This window comes from Cibotium barometz, chromosome 3 (genome assembly GCF_041138505.1).
Source record: "Cibotium barometz isolate CiBa-2024 chromosome 3, ASM4113850v1, whole genome shotgun sequence".
NCBI lineage: Eukaryota > Viridiplantae > Streptophyta > Polypodiopsida > Cyatheales > Cibotiaceae > Cibotium > Cibotium barometz.
The window spans coordinates 49,631,909-49,655,245 of NC_141048.1; the positions used below are offsets into that span (position 1 = coordinate 49,631,909).

General features: G+C 46.9%; 1 protein-coding gene across 1 annotated transcript in view; it reads left to right on the forward strand.

The window, feature by feature from the left end:
- Nucleotides 1–23,337, forward strand: part of LOC147640195 (uncharacterized) — a 57,402-nt gene that overhangs the window by 28,397 nt on the left and 5,668 nt on the right. Inside the window, exons 2-4 of the mRNA XM_086778244.1 lie at nt 9,008–10,877; nt 11,037–11,172; nt 11,257–11,360. Coding sequence (XP_086634370.1) covers nt 9,008–10,877; nt 11,037–11,172; nt 11,257–11,360 — 2,110 coding nt within the window. The remainder of the gene's footprint in view (nt 1–9,007; nt 10,878–11,036; nt 11,173–11,256; nt 11,361–23,337) is intronic.

Sequence of the window (23,337 nt, forward strand, 5' to 3'; positions counted from 1 at the left end):
CCTCTCTCTGACATAGTGATAATGAATCTCAATGTGCTTGGTACGTGCATGAAATACTGGGTTTCGTGCCACGGCCATAGCACCTTGGCTATCAGTGAGAATGGTGGTGGGTGTTTGCTGACACTCACGAAGATCAGCCAATAATCTCCTCAACCATACACAATCTACTGTAGCTGTGAAGATTGCCTTGTACTCAGCCTCACAAGTAGATGTGGCAACAGTGGGTTGCTTTTTACTCAACCAAGATATGCATGAACTGCGAAGAAAAAAACAATTCCCACTGGTGGATTGCCTGGTATCGTAATCACCAGCCCAATCTGAATCATTGTATGCATAAAGCTGCAAGCTGCCCCCCCTGGGATAGAACAAACCAAGATCCAGGGTACCCTGAAGATAACTAAATATGCGTTTGACTTCTTGCCAATGCTTTGTGCCTGGGCTGTGCATGAATTTGCTCAACAAAGACACCCCAAAAGATATGTCTGGCCTCGTGTTACACAAGTAAATGAGACATCCCACTGCCTGGTTGTAAATGCCGGCCTCAAAAGGCTCTCCAATATCATGCATAGTAAGCCGTACACCTGGTTCTACTGGAGTAGAAATGGGCTTACATTCATCCATGTGAAACCTTTTTAGCAAACTTTTTATGTACTTAGTTTGCTGCATAACAATGCCATCATTTGTATGCATAGACTGTATGCCGAGATAGTAGTGTAAAGGCCCCAAATCTGACATATCAAATTCAGCTTTCAAATCAGCTTTGAAATCTGAAATTTGTGCTTTGCTAGTACCTGTAAGCATGTCATCTACATACAAGATGACTTTGAGAATATCGGCATCGGTTTTCTTCACATACAATGTGCTTTCAGCTGGACTATTCACATAACCTTGGCTGGTTAGATGAGCATGTATTTTATCATACCAAGCTCTTGGAGCTTGCTTTAACCCATACAATGCTTTGTGTAACCTGCATACTTTATGTTCCTCACCAGGAACTACAAAACCAATGGGCTGATTCACATGTACTTCCTCCTGTAAATCCCCATTTAAGAATGCAGTTTTGATGTCCAATTGATGCACTCCATCCTTTATGTGCAGCCAATGCAATCATTGATCTTATTGTGGTCATTCTCGAAGTAGGAGCAAAAGTCTCTTCATAATCTATTCCCTTTTTTTGGGAGTAGCCTTTAGCCACAAGTCTTGCTTTGTACCTGTCAATAGTACCATCAGACTTCCTTTTGACTTTGTACACCCACTTTGTTCCAATGACATGCTTGCCTTTAGGCAATTCCACAAGATCCCAAGTATTGTTCTTCATGATAGAAGAGATTTCAGCTTGCATAGCTTGCACCCAATGCTCATTCTCATGTGCTTCTTCATAAGAAGAAGGCTCTTCTGAATCAAAGAGACCATCAATGCAGACTCCCCACGATGTATATTCAATGCATGGCTGGAACTAGCCCTTGTTCTACCTGTGAGCAGAGCTGCAAGTTTGCTTTCTTGCAAAGTTTTCAGCAACCATCTTGGCATTGACTTGGCTGTGTCTATGGCTGTTTGCTCTTCCGTGATAAGATCTTCCACTTCTTCCATAGAAGGGGGCTGAATGGCTGGCTGTTCCACATGTTCTACATGAGGATTTTCTTGTGTAGGGGCTGGCTGATCTGAATCCCCCTTAATTGCAATGGGTAATAGTCCATCAAACATGTCCTGTATGCCCGTATCATTACTTTTATACAAGCTGTACATGGGCTGTCCTGAATTTTCAGCAAATACCACATCTCTACTGACAAAAATCCTTCGTGTTGTTGGATTATAAAGACGGTATCCTTTGCTCTCATTGCTGTAGCCCACAAAAATGCATTTCATTGCTTTGTCCTCTAGCTTTGTTCGGAGTTGTTCTGGCACATGTGCATATGCCAAACACCCAAATGTACACATATAATCCACTGTTGGCTTTCGGCTATACCAAGCCTCAAATGGTGTTATGGTTTTCAAAGCTTTTGTTGGACACCTGTTCAACACATGAGTTGCACACATTATAGCTTCCATCCAAAAATTGTGAGGCAACTTTTGTGCTTTCACCATGCATCTTGCCATCTCCATGAGATCTATTTTTCCTCTCAGCTACACCATTCTGCTGCGGTGTATAAGGCACAGTACATTGGTGTTTGATGCCCTTTGGAAGCATATAATCCTTGAATGCATTTGACATGTATTCCCCACCTCTATCTGAGCGGAGTGTTTGGACTTTACATCCACACATATTTTCAGCCATTGCTACAAAGTGTCAAAAGCATGCAAACACCTCTGCTTTCGCTTTCAAAGGTAAACCCAAGCAAACTTGGAGTAGTCATCAATGAATGTGACAAAGTAAAGATGCCCCCCTATGGATGGTGTCCGCATTGGACCACATACATCACTATGTATGAGCTGTAATTTACTTTCAGCTCTAATAGCTCTATCTTTGGGGAATGGTTTTCGTTGCATCTTTCCCAAAATACACCCCTCACATACATGTCTTGGTGGAGACTCAAGAGGCGGCATATTATCAACCATATGATGCTTCTGTAAAAGCATCAAACTCCGAAAATTTACATGCCCAAAACGAGCATGCCATAGCTCTGCATCATGCATAGCATGAGTGTGGGCAGCCACTGTATTTGCATCATAAGTACGCTTGTCATAGCTGTCCAGCTTATACAAGCATTTGTATTGTGTTCTAGAAGTGACTATTTCATAACTCTTTGATGGGTCTTTTACCAAACACTTCCCATCTTCAAATTCAACCTTTAAACCTTGGTCGTTTATGGCTGAGACAAAGAGCAGATTTTTCTTTATGCCTAGAACATACAATACATTTTTCATACGTATATTGGCACCATTGGCTGCAATAAGTATGACATTGCCAATTCCCTTTACTGGATATGTGGTATGATCTGCACATGATACAGTGCGGCCATTTGAAGCATAAACCAAGTGCTGAAATACATCTTTGCATGAAGTGATGTGGCTCGAAGCACCACTATCAAAATACCATGATACATCCTTTCTGTCAGATGCAATGCAAGACATATCATTGTCTGAAGCACTAGGTGTGTCACTAGTGCAGGTGACCAAAAAAGTGTACTCTTCCTGAATTACATTAGCTGATTGCTGTGCTTTGTCATCAGAAGAGTCTGCTACTGCATTGCCTGCTTCTTTTCTTTTCTCTTTTGCAATCCGCTTCCTACATTCACTGATGTAGTGTCCAGGCTTATGGTAGTAGTGACATTTGCCCTTCTTTTTGGGCTTGTTTGCACTTTTCACCACCAGAAGAGGGCTGTCCATGACCAGCCTTTCTAGACTGTTGTCCCTTATGCTCAAAGCTCTTTGCTTTACCCTTATCCTTGGCTGTAAATGCCTTGTCTCCACCACGGTTGCTCGCTAAGTTTGCTCTTGTTTGCTCTTCCTGCAAGAGTAAACCCACCAACTCTTCAAAAGTGACGGGATTACCACCTCCTCTCATAGAGAGGCTGAGAGAGGTGTGAAAGCCCAAGTAGGAAGGTGGTAAAGTGAAGAGTATTGGTGACCAGCTGTCTGTCTGGGATAACCTCATCAATGTTGAGCAATTGTTCTTGCAAATCTTTCACTTTGGTGAGATGATCTACCATGGAATCACCTTCATCCATAGAAAGAAGATCCCATTGCCTCTTCAAGTAGGCAACTCTTGCCTCGTTGCGTACCTGATACATTGCTTTCAATGTGTCCCATGCAAGCTTCGATGTCTTGCAAGAACGAATGTGCGGAACAATAGTCCTTTTCACTGAAAGGGCTATCAATGATCACTGAAAGGGCTATCAATGACATGGCCTGTGCATCCCTAGAGTCCCATCTCTTCTGCTCTTGTGTGGGGGCAGGTGAAACCGATCCCGTCAAGTGGGAAAGACTCCGTTGGACACCCACACGCTTGATAGCACAACTTCAAAACCACAAATTTGAAATGGACAACTTAATACAACTGGAAATTGAAATGGAAAGATGGACACCAGCACTGGGGCCGGAACGGGCCGACCCCCCCCTCAATATATGATATATTTATTGGGAGTATTTAATGAATACAATGCTCCATGGGTTCCAAGAACCAGATGATGTCCATGTACATATGAAAACAGTACCAAACAAATAGGCTCGAAGTCGAATTTTGATGTAGAAGCTCGAAGCAGAACGACCACTAGTGTGGTCCAATCTCTACGGTCCTGTGCTTTCACTGACCTCCGCGGAGAGCGCCACACTGGTGTTCCGAGACCACGCACAGACAGGCGCTCTCGTACTAACGCCTTGCTCTCCCGATCTCAGCACCTTTGGACCGAGGTTCTCCAATAGAGCTTGGACAACCCGGCACCGAACGGGTGTTGGCCGTATAGGGAGTCGAGAATCCCTTACCAGATTTAAATACAAAATACTTTACTTAAATCTGAAATTCACTTACTTGTGGATAGCTGATAGAGAACCAATACCCGTGGTTTGATGAAGCCACCCGGGAGATGCAAAGTCCCCTTGTAGACCGCCAGTGGAGCAGATGTGCCACCTCTTTCAAAGTAGTAAATAGAGTGGTAGCTTTAGAAGATATATCACCTTGATGAAGACACAATCACCTCGTGGAGAACCATCAAGACAAATACCACCACAAAGGGCACAACCGCCTGCTGTGAGAGAAGAAGCATCCACTTGCAAAGGAGGAGATGCCTGGCTGCAGCGTGGAGAGAAGATGGCGTGGAGGAGCAGCCTGTTATGAAGAGAGTGTACACATATACACAGTTGTCTGCAAGAGAAAAGGGCAGCCAATTAAGAAGATAGTGGGCAGCCCTGCAGGTAAAACAGGCGCAGCCTGTAGAGGGTGAGTAGCCTGCAGGTAACACCAGCGCAGAGGGGAGGACAACGCAGCTTGCTGGTATTCAGTCGCCTGTGGGAGCAGCCGCAGCAGTTCAGAGTCGCCTGGAAGGGAGTACGCCTGGCTGCTGTACACAGGCGCAGCCCACCTGTAGGAGAATAGAAGCAGCCGCCTGTAGGAAGAGTAGGCGCAGCCAGCAGCAGCATAAACAGCCGCCTTTGATTTGGCTCAACCGGTAGCACGTGATGAGAAGAACAGGGAGATGAAGGCGCACAGAATCAGAATACGTGCGCAGCCTGAAGAGATGTTCGCCGGTTCTCACGTAAGGTGGAAGCGATGATGATCTACGCTTGATGGAGAGAGTCTTTTTTATAAAAATTAAGGTGTAGTCTTCTCTAGTGAATTCCACGCATGCATGTGGGGGGACTAGTGTGGGTAGGTGACCATGCCCACCCCCACACTCACTTAAAGTGGGGCTCCCCACCTTGGCCCCTAAGTGGGTGCCCACTTTTAAATAAATGTGAACACCTAACCTTATAAAATAAAAGGTTAGAATATGAAACATTAAAACAATATGTGCGACATACTTACCACCTGTTCACATGCACCAAAACTCGTCAGAATACAGAGCAGACTTCACGACTCATTGGCAGGCGTCCCCGCTCAGTAAGTAACACGTCAAGCAGGCAAACACAAAAATACATGTCATGCGAAAACAGTTTCAAACATGCAAAATATGTGTGCATGTGCAAATAGTAACATGGACATATCTCCCGTTCATGGAACAAGTACAAAATATCTGTCGGCACAAAACTGGCACGACATAAAAACATAAAAACCTGGTCTTCCTATGGAGTAATAGTCCCATAGGTAAGACACAGTTTCAGGCACGAGTCTCCTCCCTATGGTGTGACAGTCCCATAGGCAAAACACGGCACGAATACTGGCTCTTCCATGGCGTGACAATCCCATGGGTCGAACACAGTCCAGGTCATACACGGGTGGCACTGGTCTGGCTCCCGTCCATACGACACCATCCTGCTAACACAGGTGGCACCAGTGTGGCTCCCGTCCATGTCAGCAAAATACTGGCCTCTTCACACGAGACACCGGCCTGGCCTCAAGTGAACGAGACGCAAAAACTGGAGATGGACCAAATGGTCAGCCAATTGGTGACAACAGGTTCTACTTCAAGAGCTCTTTGAGCATCTCCCCTTTGAGACGTGGCTGGGTGTATGGTAAGTGGGCGTGTGTCATCACCACACACGATGCGTCAAAGCCCTTTGGCTACCAGCAAATTACGGATCATGAAACTCCAGAGGGAGTAGTTAGATCCATCCAACTTGTCCTCTTGGGTGAGCACACCAAATACATCTGTAGCATTTTGAGCCATGTCAACAAAATATACCTGCAAGCAAACCAAGCGCCAATGTGCATTGCCAGGCAACCAAATGTCCTGTGCAAATGTTTGTCTGCAAATTGAAATCTGAAAAGCCCCAAATTTTATGCACTCCAATCGCTTCAATGTGCAGTTAATTGGCCAATTTTCACCGAAGCCCCAAATTTCTACAACTGAAAGAGGCTCAATTTGCTGATTTTGACCTCAATTTGGAAAACCCCCAAATTGCAAGCAAAGCAACATGTCCAATTTTTCAATTTGGCCTCAAATTGAGAAATCCCCCAAATTGCCTGAACCTTGGACCACCTGCAACTTGCAAATTTTCCTGGCGAGAATCTGGAGTAGAGTGCCTGCAAAGCTTTTCCCCCTTTTATTTGTTTACTCAATTTGAATATTTAAGTTTCCTGGAGCACAAGTACCTGCACGTGGAGGGGCAGTACGGATGTGCACGGCGTTGGAGGCTAAAACAGGCGGGAGTCGGTTGCTGGACACGTGTGGAGGCTCTGGGCGGCGGAGCAGCGGTGGCCGGAACAGAGCAGGGACGGAGACGAAAACGGACGGAGGCTCTGTGGCGGAGCAGTGGTGGCTGGAACGGAGCAGGGACGGACGACAGGAGGTGCGTCTGGGTGGCGGTGGCAGTGCTGGTGGCTACACTAGTGCCGCCGGCCGGGCTGGGCGGAAGGGGCGGACTTCTGCAGGCGACGGACGGACTAGCTCTGTCGACGGATTTTTGCAAGCGACGGACAGAATGTCGTAGGCGACGGAAATTCACAGTTTTGGACGGCAGAATTTCAGGGATAGAACTCCACAGGCAGCTCCCAGCTCTGATACCAATTGTTGGTGTTGGACTCACACACTCACACACACACAAACTTGCACATTAGGGTTAGGTGCAGGATGGAGAAGCTCACACAGAAATGAGAGAGAGAGAGAGAGAGAGAGAGAGAGAGAGAGAGCCAAAAGTGTGGTAGCCACAAAATGCAAGTCAACCCTTGCATGTGTGTCACATCCATATAATATAGAAGTACAAAATATTATATGTAGAGTGTCCTTTCACACTTGATATCCAAGGGGAAAAACCACATGGGAAAAAGTGCCCTTGGTTAAGCCCTGTTCACACATAGCACTACCATAAGTGAGCATATGCCTACAAGATGGTGTATTTGCTTTATTGAATGATGAGATAATAACGCAAATCTGTAGGTCTCCTCTTCGCTGTAGACTTTCAGCCTGTAGATGATCTGACTCTTGACCTTCAATCTTCACCTTTGTTCTTTCTTGGCCCTTACCTTCAGCACTCTGTGAATAATGAGATCCCCAAGAGACACTCTAGGCAATGCTTTTATAGTGCCTTTTCTATGCTGGTCGGTGGGGATGCCGCATTTGCCTATTGCTGTCCAGGCTGCTTGGCAGCCATTGTGCCTTGTGGCCACACTGACTAGGCTGCCTGTGAGGCTGGCTGACAGGCTGTCCAGGCCATCTAGGCCTGGCTGCCTTGCTGCCCAGGCCCTCCAGGCCTGGCCGACAGCATGCCCAGCCATGGGGTTGGCTGTAGGGCATTGGCCATGGGCCTCTTGGCCATAAGGGTGGCCCTTCTCTTAGGCAAGGGTCTCCAACCCTTTTTTGGGGTAGCCCAAAGGGCTGCCCCTTCTTCTATGTGCAACTACTCAGATGCCTGGTAACTAGCTACACACCTGTCATCATTCCAGAGGGTGACTCACGGTATGGACTGGCAGTGCTTCATGTGCGGGACTTGCACACGTGACCAAGACCATGCACGGGACTTGTACACGTGACTTTGGACGCTTAGAGTGGAACCCTGGCTGATGCGTCCCGGACTGGGGTTCACAAGGGACCAAATTCTTGCACTTGCTTGTATAGATATGTCCACGTGGCATCAAAGTGTGGGATGCACGAACCAGCCTTAGTCTCGACATGATGCCTCAGTAGCTAGCTAAGACCCTAATCAATATGGCACATTTGACTTGGTTATATATCAGGACCTATGGCCAACAACTTTTTGAGGGCAGGGGAGCAGATCCTGTTATACTTTTCTGTAGGGACATAGCTCAGAGATGTTTGCTTTAAGGTATCCCTCAGTCATGATACACACCACCTTCGCTGAGTATCGACACTTGTGGTAGATTATTGCTAGTATCACGGCGTGGCATATCTGGAAGGCCAGATCCTCAGAGGCCTTCAAGGGTATTCAGGTTTATGACTTCCAGTGTATTTGCAGTATATGGGGCATCAGTCACGCCCTGTTGGCCATCTGGACCCGCATATGGGACCTTGTAGAGTTGTGCAGACACTGCAGTAGATTTACGAGAGAGTGGAACCACGGTATTTTCTTCTCCTCCACTCCTACGGGGCTTTCATTGCAGCATAGTGCCTCCGATTGGCTGAGATCTCCCTACCTTCTGGTTTTGATCTCCCTTTGTATGATTTTATTCTACTTAATAGAAGTTTCCTTTCTGAAAAAAGAATAGAAAAATTGGGCACTCTAATCTTCTCATATTGAACTTGCCTACAAGTTGGACAGGATGCACTCAATAACTGGTCCAACCCCTGGTACACAAATGCACCACATTGAACTTGGGTACATGTCAAGATGCCTCCATTAACCGGTTCAATACCCGGAAATTAGTATGCATGTGAGGGCAAGAAGCTCAAAAGAAGTGCTTGAAAATGTGTGCCAGCTGGAGTGCCAATGGTGTACTTTGTTTTTAATGTTTCAGGCTCACCGGAGATGGGAAGCCTGCTCAACACAAGTCATCCGGGCTGGACAAAGTTCCCCACGGGATGTTGGCAGATGATCCTTTTGATGTGCTACAGTCAGCTGTTCGGACCTCTACTCCTTCTGTCCCAAATTTAGATGCCTTCAAAGTGCCAGCCCAACCTTCAGGTGGCCAAGGCCCACCCTATTCAAACAATGGTATTGATGAAAACATTGCTGTATCTGGAAATACTTCACCACATGGTACCACAGCTCAATCTCCATCTCACAAATCAGTTAATGCAGTGAGGTATCCTTCAGAGGAGGAGGATGCAGGTAGTCCAACTCTAAATGCAGCACAGATTAAACCTGCTGTCTTAGAGGGGGACCATTCGAGGATAAATTACTCAAGCAACAGCCAGGCAAAAGACCGGACAAGAACTTATTCGAGTAGCCCTAAGCCCAAGGTTGTTAAAAGTAGGCAAGTTGATGAAGTTTGGATCTCAGTGGAAGATGTGAAATTAGTGACAGAGCCTACTGCTGGTGCACCTCCATCAAGGCGGCCTCCATTGCTTGGTTCAAAGCAGGGTCATACAACAAGGAAGGCAGCTCACTCAAAACTAGAATCAAATCAAGAAGCAGTGCCAAAATTTAAGGATTTTGCTGCTCGGCATGTATCTCCTGGGTCATCTAAGCTTTCATCATCAAGAGGAGCTTCTGAATATAGTAATAAATCCAGTCTCAATAATTCTGGCAGTGTTTTTGATGAACTAGAAGAATTTGCAACAGGTGCTTCAAGAGCATGGAAGGAGGGGGAAAAAGACAAGGCGGCTACAATTTCAAAGGAAGAGATGATGAAGGGAAGTGCGGCTGTTTCAGCATCAGCAATAGCTATGCAAGAGGCCATGGACAGGGCCAGATCTAAGCTACAGGATAGAGAAAAAGAGGAAAGAGAAAGAGAGGCTAGAGCTTCAAGAGTTAGGGAAGACCAAGAGAAATCTAGTGAAACAAGAGAAAGTGAGGAGGGCAGGGCTCGCGAAATAGAGGAAAAAGAGAGAGCTCGTGAAAGAGAAGAGAAGGAGAGGGAGGCGAAAGCTATTCGTGAGAGAGAAGATAGAGAGAGAGAAGAGAGAGAAGAGAGGGCAAAAGAAGCGAGAGAAAGGCATCTCAAGGATAGGGAAAAGGAGAAGGAAAGAGAGCGGGAGAGAGAAAGAGAGAAAGATAGAATAGCTGTTGAAAGAGCTACTCAAGAAGCTCGTGAAAGAGCTGAATTGGTTGCTGTTGAACGAGCCACAACAGAGGCACGAGAGAGAGCAGCTGTTGAAAGAGCTACTCAAGAAGCTCGTGAAAGAGCTGAGAGGGTTGCTGTTGAACGAGCCACAACAGAGGCACGAGAGAGAGCAGCTGCAGAGGCCAGACAAAGGTCTGCTGTTGAAAGAGTCACAGCAGAGGCATGGGAAAGGGCAGCTGCTGAGGCTAGAGAGAGGGCTGCAGTAGAAAGAGCCACAGCGGAGGCACGTGAAAGGGCAGCAGTAGAGGCTCGAGAGAGGGCTGCTGCTGAAAGAGCCACTGCTGAGGCACGCGAAAGGGCAGCTGCGGAGGCTAGAGAGAAGGCTGCAGAGAGGGCTGCAGAGAGGGCTGCTGTCGAGAGAGCTGCAAATGAGGCCAGAGCCAGGGCCGAGCGAGCTGCTGTGGAGAGAGTGAATGCAGAGGCACGAGAAAGAGCCGCTGAAAGGGCAGCAGCAGAAGCACGGGAAAGGGTGGAAAGAGCCGCAGCAGAAAGGGCTGCGGCCACAAGAGAACAGCAGCGAAGGAATGAGAATGACCTTGAGGCCTTCTTTTCATCGAATTCTCGGCCTAGTAGTGCACCAAGGCAGAGGTCTCCAGCCAAAGTAAGGGGATTAGCCCACAATTTCTTTTTTTTGGCTCTTTTTTCTTGTTTGCCATGGCGATGAGAGGATGTGATCTCACTGGTGTTTTCTCTAGGGTGTTAATTTTATCTGCACAGGGTTTGAGAACTAAGATCTGATGTGAAACTTGTGGCAAACTAGGGTGCCTCTTCTGAGGGACGCCAGTCGAACAAAGGCTTTTCAACCGAGGGACTGCAGAGGAGCTCCAATGCAGCACCTAGTGCTAGAAAAGTAGCACCACCAGCAAGTTCAGCTGATGACTGGACATCACTTTTCGGTAACATAATGATGCAATATGAAGACTTATGGAATTCTAGCTTGATTTGCCAATCAGAGGCATCTCCTTCTATTACTTGTGCAGGTGCAGCAGCGTCAACTTCTGGGGAGTTCCAAGAAGTCGAGGGAGAGTCTGCTGAGCGGCGAAGAGCCAGATGGGAACGGCACCAACGGACTGTTGAACGTGCTGTAAGTTTCTGCTCAGATACGCTGTCTGTCTACTTTTCATGCATCTCAAATATAGCGCTTTAGGATATGTGGGGGGTTGGTTTTGCTAACAATGTGTCACTCATATTTTAGGTTTAACCTCAAATGTGATGTAGCTAGAGGCTCAGACATGAATATGTAATAGGAACATATCTTGATACCTGAGCAATAAAAATATCTTGCAACATAAAGGTCTGTAGTAGAAGCATATCTTGATACCTAGATGAATTTGGGCATGTTCCTGGATTCATCTAGGTATATAACATGCAACATAAAGTTCTTGGCCAGCATATGATGCAGCATTTTAAGAGAGTTAGAGCCTTGTCAGAGAGTCTGGTGGAAGCAGTTACTCAGTATAAAAGTGCAAAAGATGCTTAAAAGGAAGTATTTTACTTTACTGATATGAATATGAAAGTACAATGAGTGAATGTTCACTCTTTACCTCACTGACTATGCTTGCATTACGAACTACAGATTTTGGTCACTTGTCATCTAGTTCTGTTTTTCACTTTCCATCTAAATATGTCTGCTGTGAAATTTCCAGTGTTTGTGACTGCTCACAGGGCTCTGCTGGATGTGCTTTTACTCAAGCATGGACTGATTCTGGAATGATGAATAATGTTTTTTTCTGGGGGGGTATTTATAGGTCTTCTCTCTCCCCTTGTGCTGGTTGGCCTGGTTGTCCAGGGGTCATGGGCTTGAAAAAGGGGTCTGGTGGCTGGTCATACAGCTGGCCAACCAGCAGAAGGGGGCATAATATGCCCTATAAGCCCCTTCCTCTGCCTTCTTCAGCCATCTGATCCCCAGATCAGGGACAGTGTCGCAAAGCATCACTAGGAGAAACCAACTGTCACCCTGTAGACATAAACTCCATGCTTATTAGTTTCTAAGTAAACTCCTAAAGAGTTCAACTTAACTCCTCCGTGAGCCAATGAGGTGATAGCTCAAGTGGTAAAGGTGTTTGTCTAGGACCATGAGGTCTTGGGATCAAAACCCCGCAAGGTGCTTTCTCGGCGGAATCTCCTACCGGCAGATAAAGAAGCACCTACGGGCAGTGAAATACAATAACTGTGGGAGGATCTTGGGCCCAAGGCCAGTTTGGGGGGGGGGGTGGGTGAGGTGGGGGGGCGACTCTTCTCCATGGCTGAGGCGAGGATGTTAAGTACAAGCTATTGAGATTGGGGGATTATTCGAAATACATTATGTGAAAAGGCCATAGGGTTCCGGGAATGCCTGGGATCACCTCCCACGGACCTTGGTGCTGGTATTCTTCCCTCGGGATTGCTCATGCGAACAAGAGGAAAGGTCCTTCGTTTTATGTTAAAGTCTATTGCTAGAAGGTTCACAGTTCATTCAAATGGGTGGGCAGACATGTAATAAATAAGGGGCGCGTATCTCATTCGAATGTGTAAAAGGAGGTGGATATGCATTTTTGCATGGCCAGGTGTGTGTGTGTGTGCATGTGTTCACCATTGAGGGTAAGGGAGAGGGGCCACCACCCCATACATGGTGCCCACCCCAACTACACTCCGATAATGCATGCATTGGAGTCCCCACCTTCTATTAAGGTTCACCACCTTAGGAGAAGGGGGATCGACTTTATCTTACAGCTTCTGCTCTGCAAAAGCTCACCAACTCCTGTTTGCTGCCTTGCAAAACCTCGACCGCCCTCCTTCCTCTCCTCCTTTTCTTCTTAGGCTAGACACTGTGCATTGTTGTGATCCTTGTCTAGGGGTGAGTTGCTAGTGGTATTAGAGTCATGTTACATTGCTTGCATGTTCCATTCCATGCGATGCATATGCCCAATGACATTTTCCCAAGCACCAAGCAAGATAAATGGTGTGTGCACAATTAATAATCCCCGATTCTCATTAGCATACATGAATGCCAAGAAGACCACAAATTGCATACCAAAATTGTACTAACAATTCAATGACATCCTCGCTAGTAACATTAGACCAACACGGGATAACATCACAAACTAATTGAACCTATCGACAATGGTTAAACATGAGGTTTCGTTTATGAATATTAAGAGGCGAGTTTGTCGAAAAATGGGAGGGTCCATCAGCAATAAGCAAGGTCTACAATAGTCCTGCTTGCTTCCCATTAGACGCTTTCACTTTCTGACGAAGGGGGCAATATCTTACATAAGTAAAAACATTGTGCCTCATCTTCAGCGATTAAAAATACCGTTCTAACTTCAGATTCATACCCCGATGGCTGTGAATGACAACTCATTGGCTGAAGGCCTCGAATGACTGTCTTGCTCAAGAAGGCTTTGCTGTGTAAAGGTAGATCAATGATGAACAAACCCACCATGAACCGTCCAGGCCACCTTGGCCCTCGCAGGACGACCGTGTCCCTGCCCAAAGAAAGTTCCGGATCAGCTGTTGCTCATGTCTGAGTCATGCCCGGGAGAACGCCCAGAAGAGGTAATGTACCACATGGTGGCCAAGAGCACCTGGTTGGCCATCACCACTAGGACAACGTGGGAGAGCTGGGCAGTGCTCCAGGAAAGGAGCTTCTTGTGAATGCTCAGAAGATGAGGGGCAAGCTGCTCTAGCAAAATATTAATCCCCGTGTGACATCCCAAATATCTGACCGGGGTGCCGTGGGAATCTGCTGAAAAGACTCTAAAGATTCCCTTGTTCTCTTGAGGGTAGGTGGCGGCATCATCTGCAAACACAGAGTCCATCACCTCAGCAACACAGGGGAAGAGGAAGGGGGCGAGGGGCACCCCCTGACGGACTGATCTGGTAAAATGGAACCTGTCCCCTTTGACCCTCTAAATGAGGACCTGACTTGGGTGACAGAATAAAGTGGTGAGACTCCATGAATCCATCCGGCTGGGAATCCCATCCGAAGCATGGTGCCCTCGAGGAAAGCCCAATCCACTCTGTCATAGGATTTCTCAAGGTCCAAAAGCAGCACTGCCATATCCTCTTGTCGAAAGCAAGCCGTGGTGGTCACATCCAAAAAAGGGAAGATGTTATCCAAGATGTTCCTATCCTGGAAGAAACCTGGAGCTCTCTGTAGAAATCTGTGGCAATGGCCCACAGCTGAGGGGGATTTGACTCAATGGTGCCATCTGGACTCCTCAACTCGCGGACGGCATATTGGTAGATTGAGGGCTTGTAATCTCATAGAAATTCCGCGTGACCTTGTCGTGTGCCTGTGTCCAGAAGGATGCATGGGTGTGGTACTTGAACTCCTTCCTCCTCTCCTCTATCAAGCGTATCTCTATGCGGGCTGTCTCCACGTGACTCCAATCATGGGCTATCTGGGGTCTGCTCCTGCAGTCTCTAGAGGGAGGTGAGGCTCCTGCGCAGGCTCCTCTCCTGCTCATGAAAAACGAGGAGTTTGTCTTGGGTTGCTTTCTGTAAGAGCAATCCAAGCTCTCTAAGCCCCATATCCAGGTTTGCTGTTGATGATCTGTGCCTGAAGGTGAGAGTGCCCCATATCTCCTCTATTTGCGTGCCAATCTGGTTTTTATGAACCAAACTCTTGGGAATGCGGACACTTTGCTGTTGCTCAGGCCGCGGTGAAGGAGGAGATGAGCATTGTCAGATATTGTGGGGCCTGCAATGATGCCTATCATATCCCCCTATTGCATGTCCTCTCATCCCATAAAATCTATCAATGCTGGAAAGGTTCAGTCCATGCATCCTCCTATTTGACCTAGAAAAACGGAGGCTTCCGTGGGGGCGTCCAAACTTTGGCAGGTGCTGTCCTCTCTTGGTGAGAATCAACTCCTCCGAGGCGGAGTACTCAGCCCCTGAGATAGCGTCTAACCCTCCTCTCTGTGTCTATCTGCAGAGTTCTACTATGTTGAAGTCCCCTCCCATGCACCAAACTGAGGGAACTCCTCTTGCATCCAGAAATTCGTCAGCCCCAACGCCCTGTTGGGGGCATAACTATTGAGGAGGCCCACCTGGCCCTCCTCAATCCTGATGATCACCCACTTATCTCTCCTCTGCGCTATGGTGCCTAAGTCCAAAATTGAAGGGAGAAACCGCTCGGCGCTCACTGATTGACAAACACCTCCGTGGTTTCCCTTTTGATGAAAAGCAGGCGACTAAAAAGTGTACTCATATATCTTTCTAGGAATTGGCTAAATCTATAGCCATTGTTCCTACAACTAACTCAGTGGAACTACAGATGGACCAAACTTGAACCAGGATCGTGAGGAATACAATGATCCCTCAATCCAACTCCCGAGGAATCGAAAAATCTGACATCATAGAGACAATTACCTATCCTATGTGGATTGTGTAATTTCTTTCCCTAGGGGATATATATAATACCTTCCCTCTTTGAGAATCCATAGAACTATCAGAGATTTGAACGTTCTACAGGGAAACTTCCCCCCTTCCCCCCCCACCCCAAAAGAAGAAGAGAAAAGATCCTTCCTTTAGTTACCAAAATGCAGCCGAAACGGCTAAGTTACCCATCACGAGAGACGAAAAAAAAGAGATGGCGATAGAGAGGGGCTCTTCGGCACTCGCTGGCTGCTCCCGGAGGAAGGCTAACTCATACAATTTCGCTGGGGGGGGTAGCCAACCAGATCCGTAGAAAAGCCTCTCGATGTTTCCGCATATGCACAGAGCTGCCATTTGCCAGAGGAAAGAGTAATCTTCTGTGGCCGAAAGCTGTCCCCCCATAGCCATTTCCAAAAATCTCGAAGGAAATACGCGGGGATGTTGTGAATGTACTTCTACTGCTAGCGTACTATCAACCTCTGGCATCTAAATCCTTCGGTCCAAATGGTTTTGTATACTCAAAAAAGGGGGTGTCGGGGGCATCCTCTGGGGTGAAGGGATCATGCCATAATCCATTGCCACTTGCTCGGGAGTCGGATCCCATTGCAGTCTCATCAATGGTCGGCCCTCCCATAAGCATAATCTCCATAATCTCTCTCTTATCACTTTGGCTAGGGGAGGGCCGACGTGCCACCTATGGTCATGAAACCGGATCTCTCTCTGTCTCTCTCTCTTCTCTCGCCCGGTGGCCTGGCTCCAGCGCCTTCACTTGCTACAGCCTACCACTTTGGTCATGGAGCTAGTACAGTGGACTACTTGGTGGGCTCTCTCTCCTTGATACCCCTCATCTCAGATTTTACCATTTCGGCCTGCCCAATTGATGTTGAAGCAGTTGATCATGCATACTTAGCTTTCTTCCTCACATGCCAAGCCACTGGCCTTACCACACCGATACCTCTTCAGTCTACTCTGACCACATTTTCTGCACCCTCTCCGACCTCGACCCACACATCCCACTTGATGAGCTTACCACACAGCTTGTAGCCACCCTTCACACATCCGCTGCAACCACTTTCCCTCGCACCAGAGCCACCCCCGGACCACCTGGAGGGACTGTTCCACAGAACAGTTGGTATGATCAAGAGTGTCGCGAAACCCCTGCCCGCCTACAATGGGAGGTCACTCTGGGCTCCACCACTCACCAGTAGGCATGACAGATCATCCGTTGTCTCGTACGGAGGAAGAAGCGAGCCTACCTAGCTCACCTCGCGCAGGAGCTGTACGAGTTATTTCTGGGTAAGGAGGCGTGGAGGCTCTTCGAGGATCGTGGTCCACCGACCACGATCACCTCACTCGACATATGGTATGCATACGCCACCTCCCTTTATCATGTCCCCGGATAACCTCCTCTCCCCCACCCTCCTGATTCTCGCCCCCCCCCCCCACTCCTCCTCCTTCCACTTGAGCATGGTAAGAGATGCCATTGACAGGATGCAGAATGGGAGAGCACAAGATCATGATGGGCTGATTGCCGAGCACTTCTCACATGCGAGGGATGTATTGGCTCCACTTCTGGTTCATATGTTTAACAGGCCCTATGCGAGGGTTTCCCCGCTAGTTGGTCTTCTAATAGAGAGAGAGAGAGAGAGAGAGAGAGAGAGAGAGAGAGAGAGAGTGCATGACTCAAATGACTCTTCTATTGATATGAATGAATTGTCGAAGCTTACACCAAGTACATGCTTTTGTAGGCTATAAGCCTTATCTTTTGACTCAAGGGAATCACACATATACTAGACAAGTGACACATGCCACTTATGTTATCCACACCTAAGGTGGGGTTCAAACACACTAACACACATAGCCCTTTTAGGGGCTGTTCACACAGACACTAGTGGGTACACAAACAGGGGTACACGTACACAATGGGTACACACATAGAGACGGATACACATATTTGAGACTCCGAATCCCAACAAACCTCCTTTTGGAGTCAAATTTGGTGTTATAAGAATCAACCTTCATATCTATGGTGATTTGGGTCCACAATTGCCTAGATGATTTAAAAGATCATAGTGGCCAACACCTAAATTCTCATGCTTGGCTTGATAAGGGGCTTGCCACACATGATACATGTCAGCCATTGTAAACTACCCCCCTTGACAAAAAACAAGGATAAATAGAAAAATTGGAGCCTTTTGCAACACAAGGCGGTACAAACACATAAAAATTGACATACATGATGAACACTTATTGGGCATTGATGACGTTAGTGGGGATGTCGTAGTATCTAGTCCATACTATGCATACTGGAGTTGATAGTTATATAGTCTTGTGGGTTGACTACCATGAGTATATAGCAAGCATGTTCCTAAAAGGTGAATTTGGGCATGTTCCTGGATTCATCCAGGTATATGATGAACACTTATTACAAATGGATGACCCGGCCAGAGGACCCATGACACTCACACATAAACATAGGGAATGGAAGTTGTGAAACTTCTGAAGCTGGTGAAATGTCGATGAAGATGCCATTTACGACGGCGCCGCCAAGCAATTGATGCTTTATTAGTCATTTTAGACTCGGGGGCCCCAAATTTGTAGACGCTTCAATTAGGCAATTTTTGCCCTAATTTTGAATTCTCCTGGTGCAAGGGCTTCAATTGTGGTGAGGAGATTTGATTTGCAGAAAAGCCCTAAATTGTAGAGATTGTAGAATCTTCAATTAGTTAATTGTACCAAAGTTTTTAAAAAGCCCCAATTTTTGAATTTGTTGAAGCTTCAACCTTGAAAATGTTGATGTGGACTTGTTGGGCTCAGCTTATAGGTGGTTGTTGGTAGTGGTTGAGACAACGGTGCAGCATGAGTTGGCCAGTGTGGAGCGGAGGTGGCATAGGGTAGTGGTTGACGTGGCTGAGCAAGTAGAAGTGTTGGTGATTGAAGGTGGGTGACATTAGCTACTACAGGTGACGATGACGTAGGCAGAAGGAGATGACAGGCAGTTATTGATGGTGGGTTCAGCCAAGTGGTCGGACAACGATAGAACTGGTGAGTGGGATTGGCTTATTGGTGAGAAGGTCTGGGGGGGTGACAAATAGGTGAGCATCAGAGTGGCGAGTGGAACTGGTGGAGGGTAGTTGTTGACAGACGTTAGCAAGGCGAAGATGAGTACTTATAGAAACCCTAGAGTGAGTTACCCCTAGCTCTGATACCATTTATTGGTACTAGAGTTAGCATAGAACAATAGTTGTGGAGGATGGAAGATATCCATGCTAAGTGTGTGCAGAGAGAGAAATGAAATGATATATTAACGTCTCTAAGAGGCCATAGTGGCCTATGAGACCAAAACTGAGAGTACATCTGAAGTTGGGGTCTCATCAAAGAGAACAACTAAATGAGACTAAAAAGTACAATAAATTGATTGTCCTACAATTATAAGAACAAAACTGTGAGACTCCGAGATGATACTGAGTAGAAAATATTGGAAAATACTGAAAAATGTATATCGGGTAGATCCATGTATGCTGATCAGTTGAAGTGTTGCCCTCTCCTTAGATCAAGTATCTCCGCCATGGGGTTGTCTAGAATGGAGAGGTTGTAGAAGCGATGTAGGCGCCTCCGATGCCGAGCAATAATGGCTCTGATTTGGCGATGGTGAGGATGCCGTGGTCGGGATCCTGGTGGGCGTGGGCGATGAGCACGACATGAGAGAGAGAGAGAGATCAATATGCCTGCCAGTGTGGGACCAGCCCTGCCTAATCTGTCAATGAAGCTCAAGATCTCATCAATGTAGAGGCCGAAAAGAGTGGGTGATAGAGGGCAGCCTTGTTTCACCCCAATAGTGCTGGAAATGTCCTGTGATGTACCTCTTGGGGCTCTCACTAGTCTGGTGACGGACTCATAGAGGGCGATGATGCTCCAAACCATGTAAGATGAGACTCCTATCTCCTGTAGACGGTGTAGGAGGCGGGCTTGGAGTACAATATCAAAAGCTTTGCAGAAATCCACGAAGTAGCAGTAAATCCTCTGATGTCGTGCTCTACCCTCCTCGATGATGGCATGGAGGGTGAAGATGCGGTTAAGGGTAGAGTAGCTCCTTTGAAAGCCAGCATGTCTTGAGGCTCTGCATCCCTGGTTCTCTGCAAATGAACTGAGCTCCGCCTCTAGCACTGATCCATAGAGTTTGGCCAATGTGTGGCCAATCATGATCGTCATGTAGTTATTAGGATCAAGTGGATCTCCGGCTTTGAGGATGGGGGTGATGGTGTTGGTGGATCAAGAGGGTGAGAAATCCTTCACAAAGGGCTCTATTGAACATGTAGGCTGGTAGGGGTGCCAGGGTATCATCGGCATGCAAGATGTACTCGACAGTGAGTCCCTAATGATCCTGGGTTCGCCCATTGCGTAGTCTACGAATGGCCTTGAGGACCATGCCCTTTGTGAAGAAGGTGGAGGTGGTGGGGGTAGGGGTGGCTGATGGGGGATATGATAGAGGGAGCGTGCATAGGAGTGCCATGTGTCCGAGCAGGTGATAAGTGTGGGAGGTCGATGTTCTCGGAGTTTCCTCTAGGCCTCTTTGCAGTTTGGCCCTAAGAAAAGTTGGTATAACTCATCCTCTTTCCGAGCGTAGAACTCCCGTTTCTTGCGTTGGGTGAGCCGTTGAGAAATCCGTTGTGCTTGGTGCTTCGTGATTTGCTGAATCCGTACCTCATGCTTAACACGGGAGCGTGTGGCCTAGCATTTGTCATCATACTATAGAGAGAGAGAGAGAGAGAGAGAGAGAGAGAGAGAGAGAGAGAGAGAGAGTTATATGCCCCTCGAGAGGATGTCTCACCGGCTGTCCTGGCTGCAAGGGAGTCATTGTTTGCTGAAGTACGATATCAAGTTGACCTTGATGTGGCGGTTCAGCTTGATGCTCCTGTTACTCAAGGGGAAGTGGAAGCTGTTCTCTCCAAACTTCCCATGGGAAAGAGCCCTGAAAATATGCTGATCAGCTTGCAGAGCCTTTGACGCTTATTTGTCAAAGGGTTTGGGATGAGGGATATATGCTTGCCGATTGGAAGTTGGGCATACTTCGTTTGTTGCCCAAAGTCCCTTCGCCTACTTCTTTGGCTCAATGGCGCCCGATCTCACTTATGGGTATTATGTATAAAATCTTTACAAAGATTTTTGCCAATCGCTTGCAGAAGGTGCTTCCTACTCTTGTTCATCCATATCAATATGGATTTGTGCATGGCAGGAATATTTTGCATAATATTCTTAATGTTCAAATTGGAGTGGATTATGCCAAGGCAAAGAAGCAAGAGATTGTGATGGTGCAGCTGGATCTTGAAAAAGCTTTTGATCATGTCAGCTGGTCTTTCCTTTCTCAGTTAATGACAGCCATGGGCTTTGGTCCCAAAATGGCTAATTTGGTGCATTTACTTGGCTCTGGCTCTATCACGCGGATTATGCTCAATGGAGGACTTTCGGATGGTATTTCTCTCACCCGTTCTCTCCGGCAGGGCTGTCCTCTTAGCCCTCTTTTCTTTGCCATTGCCACTCATCCTATGTTATCTCGCCTAGATGCTATGGCATCGCATGGTGAAGTGGTTGGTTTGCATCTCCCTCATGGCAAGCAATTGGTTGCTCAAGCCCTTGCGGATGACACTTTTATGTTTCTCAATGCTGAAAAAGCCAATATAGATCGAGCAATGGAAGCTTGGAATAATTTTGCATTGGCTTCTGGGCTGAAAATAAATTCAACAAAATCAGCCCTCATTGTATGCACGGAATTTGATCTTGAGGCATTAGGGTGGCAAGGCCGTGTGGTGCATACAGGAGACATTGTTCGTCATCTTGGATATCCGGTGTGGGTGTGGATGTGGACCCCCAAGCGCTTCTTGCTTGGATTTCTGCTTGGATCTCCGATAAATTTGTGTATTGGAAAGCTCAAGGGTGGCCTATGCATGTGAGGGTTAAGGTAGCTCAGGTTACTATGCTTAGCATGATTTCCTATTTTTTGCCTTTGCTACCTTGGACGCACAAATCTCTCATCCGTTTGGTTGCTCCCATTCGGTTTATGCTGTGGAAGAGGCAAGGAAATATTATGGGTCAAACATGGATAGCTTGGAATCACATTACGATGCCCAAAAGAATGGGTGGGGCTGCTTTACTGGATGTCCGCTTACATATGGTGGCGCGTAGGTGGGCACTTTTTCAGGATATGTGTTTGCAAGAGCAGCCTTGGGTATTCATGGCTCGTGACTTGATTGAGTTGGAGGGATTGTCACATGGGCGGACACGTGTGCAGGCTTCATGGTGGGACATTGTGAATGCGGCTCATCCTGTCCGTATTCGCTCATTACACATTTTATCGCATATTCTCCTTTCTTGGCATGAAGTTCTACTGTTGGCTCGGTGGGATCCTGGTCATGAAAGACTACTTTTGAACTCTTTGCAGTTCGAAACATTTGTGGAGTCGCGTGTCATTGTTTGGCCAGACAGAGATGCTTCACGCATACGACTCAACCGCATGGTCAGGCTAGGCTTGGTTAGAATCCGAGATGCTGTGATACCTGGTTGTGACAGGCCATATTCGTTTCGTCGTATTCGGCAGCACTTTAGGATTCCTCGGACATTTCAGCCACTATGGGTTGACATCATGCATGCAGTTGAGCCTTTTACTCCATTGCCTCGGCCATCTGCAGATCAGCCTTGGCTTGATTGGGCACTATGTAAATCTGGTGACTTGATATCACTCTCAGCTAACCAGGTCTATCATAAGCTTGTATCAGAGAAAGATTGGGTTTCAGCCAAGGCCAATAAGGTGTGGGGATTGCACAAGTCTAAATCATGGTGGCAGAAAACTCTTATGCGTGGTTGGCAGTCTAAACTCCCTTACCAAGGTAAGGTTTTCATTTGGAGGATGTTGGTGGGAGGGTTACCTACACGGGATCAGCTGAGCCGTCGTAAAATTACACTGGCCTCTTGCTTCTTCTGCACGACATGCACTGAAACAGTTATGCATCTGTTCATGAGTTGTCCAGTGGCCCGTCAGATTTGGTCTTTTGTCTCTCGCGTTTGGGAGGCAGTAGAGAGGTCTACTGTTTCGGCTCATCAGTGGATATTTGGGATTTGTCCTCAAGTCATTACTTCAGACAGTCACCTTGTGATATTCCATTTCCTTAGATGGACAGGACTTTGGCATATTTGGACTACACGGAATGGGTTCATTTTTGATTCCTTGTCTGGAATACATAGGCACATTCTACGTATCCGCGGTTTGCTGCTTTGGCAGTTTTCTTCTCTTCTCTCAGCTCAGCTACTGGATGCAGATGTTATTTCGTTATGGTCTACGGCAGCTCGGCTGGCTCATCTTTGATGCTTTTATCTGGGATGCTTATTTGGCTAGGAGGCTTTCTTATTAGTGTACAGGTTTGCATGGTCATGATCCTTTAGAGGATCTTTTGTGGGGGTTTTGTTTGGGGCCATAGGTTCTGTGTGAGCCATGTGGCTGATGTACATTTTACATATAATATAAAACACCATTTCACGAAAAAAAGAAGAAGAGAGAGAGTTATATTTGCGTGTTACAAAAGGGTTGATGGGCCTATGAGACAAAAGATGATTACAAGTATCCATGGAATATTAGCAGCATGGAAAACTGAAACTGAAACCAGAAACCTAGTAACTGAAGCTAGTGCACAAAACAAATAGGG